Source organism: Sprattus sprattus, assembly GCF_963457725.1.
Source record: "Sprattus sprattus genome assembly, chromosome: 2".
Classification (NCBI taxonomy): domain Eukaryota; kingdom Metazoa; phylum Chordata; class Actinopteri; order Clupeiformes; family Clupeidae; genus Sprattus; species Sprattus sprattus.
The window spans coordinates 23,278,514-23,286,969 of record NC_137921.1 but is presented as its reverse complement, the minus strand read 5'-3'; the positions used below and the strand labels follow the sequence as shown (position 1 = coordinate 23,286,969).

At 44.1% G+C, this 8,456-nt stretch overlaps 2 protein-coding genes across 8 annotated transcripts in view; one reads left to right on the top strand and one right to left on the bottom strand.

Moving 5' to 3' along the window:
* Positions 1-618: 618 nt before the first annotated feature.
* LOC308381655 (vesicular inhibitory amino acid transporter) lies at positions 619-3,158 on the bottom strand (the record flags this gene model as incomplete). The annotated part of the gene is made up of 2 exons (XM_080859242.1): positions 619-1,767; positions 2,874-3,158. 2 exons carry the CDS (start codon positions 3,156-3,158, stop codon positions 619-621), a joined length of 1,434 nt encoding a protein of 477 aa, XP_080715368.1.
* A 1,036-nt stretch (positions 3,159-4,194) lies between these two features.
* lama2 (laminin, alpha 2) overlaps positions 4,195-8,456 on the top strand; it is a 158,673-nt gene continuing 154,411 nt past the window's right edge. For 6 of the 7 annotated variants that reach the window (XM_080832117.1, XM_080832116.1, XM_080832115.1 and 3 more), the window contains exon 1: positions 4,195-4,331. In XM_080832117.1, coding sequence (XP_080688243.1) covers positions 4,265-4,331 — 67 coding nt within the window. In that variant the 5' untranslated portion in view covers positions 4,195-4,264. The remainder of the gene's footprint in view (positions 4,332-8,456) is intronic. The other variant, XM_080832118.1, reaches the window with a different exon arrangement.

Here is an 8,456-nt window from a genome sequence, read left to right as displayed (position 1 = left end):
AAGACATGAACACATGAACATTTGACAACTTTACCTACAACTTTACCTACTTGATAAATAAACTGGGGTATGTCTTACCATAATCACCAAAATCCAAACCAGTCCACACCTTGTTGAGTTGTATGGTTAACATAGATTTTAAACTCATCTTAAATTTCTTATGGATGCAGATCATGAGTGAACGCCCAATATTGGTTGAGTAACACAGCTTTGTTTATTTGAGTATTACATGTAGTTACGAGGTAATTAAACCTCATACTGACTACAACATCAATCCACAGAACGTCCTATGAGGAGCATCGGAGTTATATACATACATGTAGTAACAGACTCAACAGGCCTGTTGGACTCTCGCCACAATTAGGACACATGACACATAGTGACTAGGCATGTATTTACCGTAGGACTGTTAATTATTGCAGTCAAATTCCCTGTGACCATATAGTTACAAAAGCAAAGGATGGTCCTATCAAAAACCATCTATTTACATAAGATCTTAGAAGGAAACATGAAAGATACATATAACGCATGCTCTGACACAATTCCAAGCTCTGACACGATTCTGCATATTGATCAGACAAACACCCCAGGGGACAATTTTCCACACGGCTTAAAGCTCTATCTACTCTCAAAAGCCTCAAACACCCCCTTAATTGAACAAATGACCCCTGACAAACTGCACAGCAATCCCAGCACCAGGATCAGAAAATTGATGGCTTTTAGTCTGCCGTCCAATGTGGTCCACTTGAGCTGGAGGTGGAAGAGGGAAGGCAGGAGGAAGGTCATGGCCGCCCCAGTGATGCTACCCGTCAGGCCCATGAGCAGGGAGAAGTGAGGCATATACATGGCCATCAGGAAGGTGAGCAGGAGAAGACCACCCCTCAGAGCCAAAATGGCTCTCTCCAGAGCCACGCCGTTTTCCTGCTTCAGCATGCAGCCCTGGAGGACCTCCGAGGCAGCGTAGAAGGGCAGAGGGTAGGAGAGTATGGCTTTGGCCAGGAGGCAGAGGTTAACTGCCAGGCGCAGACCCTCAGGGAGGTTGTCGGTGATCACTTCTTTGGTCTCCTCGCCCCACGTTAAGAAGGCAAGTACGGAGAAGAGCGTCTTGAGGACGCAAGCCAGGGCATGCGTCCAGGTGAGCATGTCCGGGAAGTCACCGCGTTCCTCCATGCTCCCCTCTAGCGTAGGCAGGAAGATCTGTGAGGTGTAGCTGAAGATGATTACCCCGACGGACACCAGAAACTTCTCAAAGTCCACCCACAGGGCCATGCGCCTCCAGGACCAGCGGTGGGCCTGCCGCAGGCAGAAGCCGATGGTGATGAAGGTGATGAGGAACTGGGCGAGCGAGCAGAGCAGGCTCAGACGCGACACCACCCGCAGGTCCCGGATCAGCATGCAGGGCACCAGGGACAGGAAGGTGACCACCGACCAGACGGCCGGAGGCAGCAGGAGGAAGGGGAAGCTGTGGCACATCAGGTTGCTGCTCACCACTAGGTAGAGGGTGCAGGTCATCATCAGCTCCACCACCTGGGCCGCGTGCACCAGCCGGCCGCCCAGATGCGGGCACAGGTGGCGGCAGCAGGCGTTGGCGATGTCTTCGTAGGTGTCGCGGACCCGGACCATGCGTCCAGACTCATCTTCCTCATACAGGCAGGCGATCAGGATCTTTCCGGTGTAGCTGCAGATGACGGCTGCCAGGACCAGCAACAGGAAGCCCAAGTAGCCGCTCTGCAGCAGTGCGTACGGCAGCCCCAAGACGAAAATCCCCTGAAATATATTGTTTAATTCTAACACAGAATTGTATTCATTCGACACAACAAACATGACACAGCTTAGTTCTTCAGTAAGGCACAATGGAGATTTACTAAACTACCTACTCAACCTCAAAACACAACACCAGCAAAGACTCTCTCCACTTCCATGCACCATAATGCAAAATTCATCATCGTAAATTCATTGTTGTTTGAATCCTTCTATAGCCTTTATTTCTTTATTTCTGTAGAACTAACAGTAGGTCTAGTTTTTGGTGCAAATCATTTCAACACAAAGGACCTGGAAAAGAGCAGTGAGAGAAAGCAGCCGCATGGATGTGTAAACACAACTGCTAGCAAAGCACTACTCATTACAGAAAAAATGGGGCGAGCACGAGAATGTTCTTTTTTCGGCAAACATAATTGTTTGAATATTATCACAAACAAGTGCATGTGAAACTTAATCATGAAGCATACAGCCCTTGCATCATTGACTGGAGAATCACCATTTGGGCATTGGAACTGCAGTGCAGCATAATGCTTCTCGTCGATGATGACATTGAATATAGGACGCAGGAAAATGACATGCAATTAATTAGTCCAGACACAGTCTGGCTCCCCCCTACAAAAAGTGCATGCAAGAACAATAGATGGCAGGTAAACAAAACTGTTTATATGTGAGCCTGGACAAACATGTAGATGTACTTCTTGGATTAAAAAGAAATAAAGCCTGGGACAGATAATGGGATGTTGGACAATTAGAGTGAAACAGCATATGATTCAGGGAGGACCTAATGCCAGAGTGAATTAGGAGGCAGCAAACAAATAAAGCTGTGAAGAGCTATTCACATAATAATCCTTGTTCATAAATAAAAAAAAATGCACTAATGCCAAAGCAAACACGCCTTGTTCAAACAGGCTCATTTAATCAATCTGCATAAATCTTTTAACAATTCAAAGTCTCAAAATGTAATATTTGTTTCAATGTTTAACTAGATATTCATTTTTAGTTGTCTTTGTCAAATCAGAACTAATGCACTCCTTACTACAGTACACACCATGCACAAAAGGACTTTGGATCAGCTTCCTCATCATTCGAAAAGGGCCAACAAATCCACTCACCTGGATGGCATTGGTGACATTCCATCCTGCCTCCCAGGTGGTGATTTTGGGGCAGATGGCCTCTGGTGACCCTGCGGGTTCGCCCTCAGCCTGCAGCTCCTCGCTGGCCTCGGGGCTGGAGCAGCAGGGTTCCTCCCCAGGCTCCCCTGCATGAGCCTCCCCATACCTCCTGCTCAGCTCATCCCTGTGGGCAAACCCCTGGCTTTCCTCGTCTCCAGCGAGGAACCTGGAGGACCACAGCGCCCTGCCTTGAGCCCCCAACCAGCTCAAACTCAGAAAGGACATCTCTCACCTCTGGTCTGGGTAGTTTTTTTTGTTAGAGTGTTTCCCTCTGAGGGGCTATGGAGGAAAACCACTTTGCAGGTCAGCGTGAGAGGAGCAACATGATTGGCGCCTCCTTCACCTGTCAACAACTCCGAGTCGGCCCAGCAGGTAAGGCACAGGTGATGTGTCCATCTCAGGTCTCGGCTTGAAGTGCAAGGTTCCTGAGACAGACCATGCATCTAAAAGATTAAATTGGCTACTAAAGGGATTGCAGCCATCCATTGTACAATGAAGTTGATTGACAGACCACTGAGCTGTCACACTATAATTGACACAATGAAGTCAAATGATGCCAAATGAGTCCTACTCTTTGGGTATTAGCCTACTAACAACCTTTACCTGAAGTTCTATCCAGTGTGCTCTTTCAAGACATTGACTTCAACTTTCTTATCCTACGCAATTTGGCAGTTTATACCGGACACTAGAGGGAGCAGCGTATACTTTTAAAAGACACAACTTTTTTCTCTGTAAAACTTTTTCATATAAGTTTAAGCACGATCTTTGGGGAACTCACCAAAACTAGGCCAACTGTTGCTTTCTACATTCGTTACCTTTATGGAAAATATATTTTGGCAACCCATGCCTGTGGCACGAAGCCACTGCATGCCTTTATAGTAGCTACAATTGATTATCGGACAATAAGATGAATCACGCCTATTTAGATGAACTCCGTGTTAGATTGCTCCTGACAATAAAATAAGTAATTTAAACAACTTTTTATGCCCTGAATACATAGTTGGTATATTAGTGACGTTCTGGAGAGAACGCAAATACAATCTTCTGCGACCAAGATAGAAGGATCATGGTTAGATTCGTCGTTTGAATAGCTAACTGACTGCGTGAGTGGGCTTTAACTTTCAAAGTCTGTCTTGCATGATTCAAGAGCCCCATAATCCATTTCAAGTTGTGGCTCCCTCCTCCTCCAGGGGAGCGGGAGTTTCCTCCTGAACTTGAAAAAGTCAATCTTGACATCCCCCCCTCAGTTTCCCAACGCTGAGTTGTCCGCCGCTGTGAAAAACTGACTCCGGCGGGCGGTGCGCTAATGAAGAAATAATCGGACTGGAAAAATGAAAGCCCTATCTCTCTCCACACTCATTGCGTTGCTATGGCACTGCAGTTTAGCTCAGCAAAGGGGTGAGTAAAACATTTGTCACTGTAATTGTCGCTGCAGTTAAATTCAGGTTCTGCAAGTTGCGAATTACGAACCTCATAGACTATACTGCCAGAATTGTTTCCCATAAAGTATCAGGTTTGTTTCGCCCAGAACTAAGCAATTACTATAACAATCTGCCTTGCTCAAAAAGTTTAATACTGAACACTATTTTGAGTTTAGTTAATTTCAGAGAGCGCACATTAAACGACAAAGTAATGAGAAGTGCCGTATTTTTAACGCGCCTTTTTATTCATTAAATCGTTATGTGTTAGTGTAGATTATTCTTTCTCTCCTATTGTGCTTAATTTAAAAAAGATGTGATGCCCGTATTAATTGAAAGCCTCTACTGTAGATACAAATACCTTTTCTTTTTTTTTTGCTACAAAAGAGCCGAATTGAGCAGTGTTAGTATACCTGCATTTGTATCCATGCCCAAATACGTACAGTACATGCATACTTGGAACTATGACAGCAAAGTATCTTCATATGCAATTATCACTGGAATATGGAAACATTATTTTGTATTTGCCTTGGTGCAGAGGGCCTACAGTTAAACACCTCTTGACAATGTCACTTTGTTGTGCTCTGCAATGACATCGATGATGACACAAACCATGGTAAATAAGCAATGCCTTATCCATAGACGGACAGAAGGAATCAAATTGCTAAGTTGGTGTGCAGAATGTTATGCTCTATGATCTTCTACCTCGACTACACTCTTCTCATCTACACTGATGAAAGGCTAGCTGAGTGGGTTGTGTGTGTTTGTTGGACACTGGCCAGTTGTGTGTGTGTCCTCTTCCTTGTGAATGACATTGATGGCACCATTCCATTAACAGGTGCCACTGACTTCCATGGTGGAATCCTAAGCGTCACGCTTGGAATCTAAATTTAGGAAGGTGAAAATTAGAAATAGTCCTCTCCCCCTTTATCCAAAATAAAGTGACAGGATGTCACAAGATGGACAGATGGATGTATGCCTTGCTAACATCCTCTTTGGATCACTGTCGTGTAAAACACATGCATGGATTTGTCAAGGCAGATAGGTCACTGGTTTCACCACTGTGAGAACCCTGTTGTCTGGTGACTCATCAAAATTCAGCAACTGTTAAGGATTTGGGCTCCATTTTCAGAGGTGGCCTCAGAGCTCAGTGTACTAACAATATCCAAATCCATACAAGTCCACACTATTTGCAGATCAAACGTCAGCCTTGTAGGTACTGTAAGAGAACAGGCCCTGGTGAATGGTCTGCCTTTCTAAGACTAAATCTGGGATGCTCAGGTCTTGTGAGTGGGTTAACTGAGATCGGGCAGATTTTTGCCAATCCGAAGCTGGGTGGGTCAGTATACTGCAGGTCTGTCCAGGACAACACCGGGGGACAGGCTATGAAGCACCATTAAAGCTCACAAACACACCACTTTGAGGGTTTTTCCTATTGGCTGTGGCGGCTGGGTTGTTTTCTATTTGTGATCACCTGGGTTGTTTATCTTTATCCTTCACCAGAGCCAGATTCGCCTTTCATTGGCAAGGAGGAAAGCACATTCTTTGTGGGCATTGTATGTGCTCTCCTACAAACCTGTATCTTTGTACAGACTTTCACTGAAAGAGAAGAGAGGAGCAAGAAAAAAGGCCCCAGAGTGCCTTGAGGAGAAAATCAATAGCTAATTCTGCTGCTGCTGCGGTAGAGAATGGAGCCAGGGCAAGTCAAACTTTATCCTATAGTCAATACAGAAGAAAAGATGCTAAGAGTATGATTTGATAAATTGATGTGGGTTCTTCAGCAATCGTAAAACTTTGTGGTGTTTGTCAGAAACATAAATTGCTGTCTACACACATTTGTATGAAAAAAACAGGTTTTGTTTCTGAATATTGCGGTATAAAGCAAGGAACACTTAAAACAGAAAAGAAAATAAATTGGCCCTGCAGGCATGCCATTGTTGTGGCTAGGATTCTAATTCAAGCAGCAGTTTTAAAAACCTGGCTATTATGTCTCTCATTATAGTATTGTTAGAGGCCACATAAGCCAGGTTGATGGCATTAACAATTAAGTAGCTATTCTCTGTTTCTGTGAAACATATTTTTCAATTACTACATGAGCATATTATTTTAGTTACCGAAAACTGATTCTTTCCCGATTGTTTTACACTGACACTGTCAGCGCTAGAACTTAGCTTTCGGTGAACTGTTGCTCTAATGGAAACCACATTGTCTTAGGGGGCTGGACCCTGAAGCCTAACCTTTGACTCAGGCGACATGCTGTAGTCAGCGTGAAGCCATCTGGGACCTGGATGAGTGGTGTAGACACATTCTAACAGCCAATGGGGTGCATGTTTTCATAGGGCCTTGTTCTGACCCTCTGGTTTCTGATGGCTTGCTTTTGCCCTGCAGGAAGTATGGCTCATTTATTCATTCTTTCTTTCTCTCTTTACCTCTTTTCTTAGTCCACACCATCCTCCTATTTCCTATCCTTCTCCTTCTCCCCATCCTACCAATTGCTGCTTTGGTGCTTTCTTGAGAGACAGCTTCTTGTCTCCCCTATTCGCTGATGTTTTTTTGTGTTTCAGTCAGTCAGTCAGTCAGAGCCACCCATCGGAATTAGACCTGATTTCTGGCAATACAAAATATTTATACTTTTTCTGGTCAGATCAATGGCAATGGTCATGTAAGGAAGATAGGCCCAGGGTTACGTTTCAGTTAACTTTCCCTCTCTAACTTCCCATTGCCTCTATCAGTCTCTAAAGTATGTATGTCATACCTCTCTGGAGTACTGACTTTGTGTTTCAGTCAGTCAGTCAGTCAGAGCCACCCATCGGAATTAGACCTGATTTCTGGCAATACAAAATATTTATACTTTTTCTGGTCAGATCAATGGCAATGGTCATGTAAGGAAGATAGGCCCAGGGTTACGTTTCAGTTAACTTTCCCTCTCTAACTTCCCATTGCCTCTATCAGTCTCTAAAGTATGTATGTCATACCTCTCTGGAGTGCTCACTTTTAGGCAGCAATGTGTGTTAGGATTCTTTGCTTGTGAAAGTGTACGGATGGCTTGAGGTGCTGAAAAAAACTTTCAATAAATGCTTGAGTTTTCCCAATTTTAATGCGGATGTGTCCTTACATTGAGGTCCTGGAAGTGAGGATTCGGATGCAACAGGGGTCTTTACAGAAATTGGTAATGAACAGTAGTTGTGTTTAGGGCTGGTGTTGTTCCATCTTTTGTACTGAATCTTACTGACCTCTTTCAGCTTTCTAATTCTTTTCCAATTTCATTATGGTTGTTTTTCTTTAATGACTGACATGCTGTGACTGACTGACAAATCATGGGCATGATAGCGATTATTATTATGATAGTGAAAATACATTAAGTCCAAGTTGGATGACTTCATCTTCAACTTCATGTCTTTGTTGCTGCGAAATATCCCATTTTGCATTCTTTTTTTGTATGTGCATTTTGATCAGTTTCCAGAGAGATCTGAGAGGTTCAGAGAAACTCTGGCCGTCACATTACACCAATGAGCCATGAAGCCCTGAACGAAACCACAACCCATAATTTATTTCCTTGAAAATGTGATTGAATTCATAATGCCTGGCATGATATATGGGACAAGGCCACTGTTGTCGGGTTGGGAGTGAGAGGGTCGCAGAAAATGCTTATTATATTGGGTTATGAATTTCACTCTGCATTACAAATGTTGTGGGTAAGCCACACACTCTAGCCGCCGACAAAGCAAATGTTAAGAACCAGGATCAGAAGAAATATGAATGCCTCTGTGTATGTCTTATGGATACAGCTCTCTGTCTCAGTGTTCCTGTGCAATCTGGTTCCAGCACTAATGTCAGATGACATGGGGATTCGCCGCCAAAAACCTTTGATTGGCCCGTGAATTATTTAAGGGTGGCATTTTATGGGTCCTGATTTGGCCAAGCTTGATAGGGGTGGTGCGAGTGTTTGCTAACGGTCGTGTGTGTGTCAAGACCATGAATTAGGATAGAAGCTACATCATAAAGTCAGAACCTGGCAAGTATGTGTGGACAGGACACTTGTGCTATGATTACTTACAACGGCCTGGATTTGGACTGTGCGTGTGGAGGTATTCCTTGCTTTAAG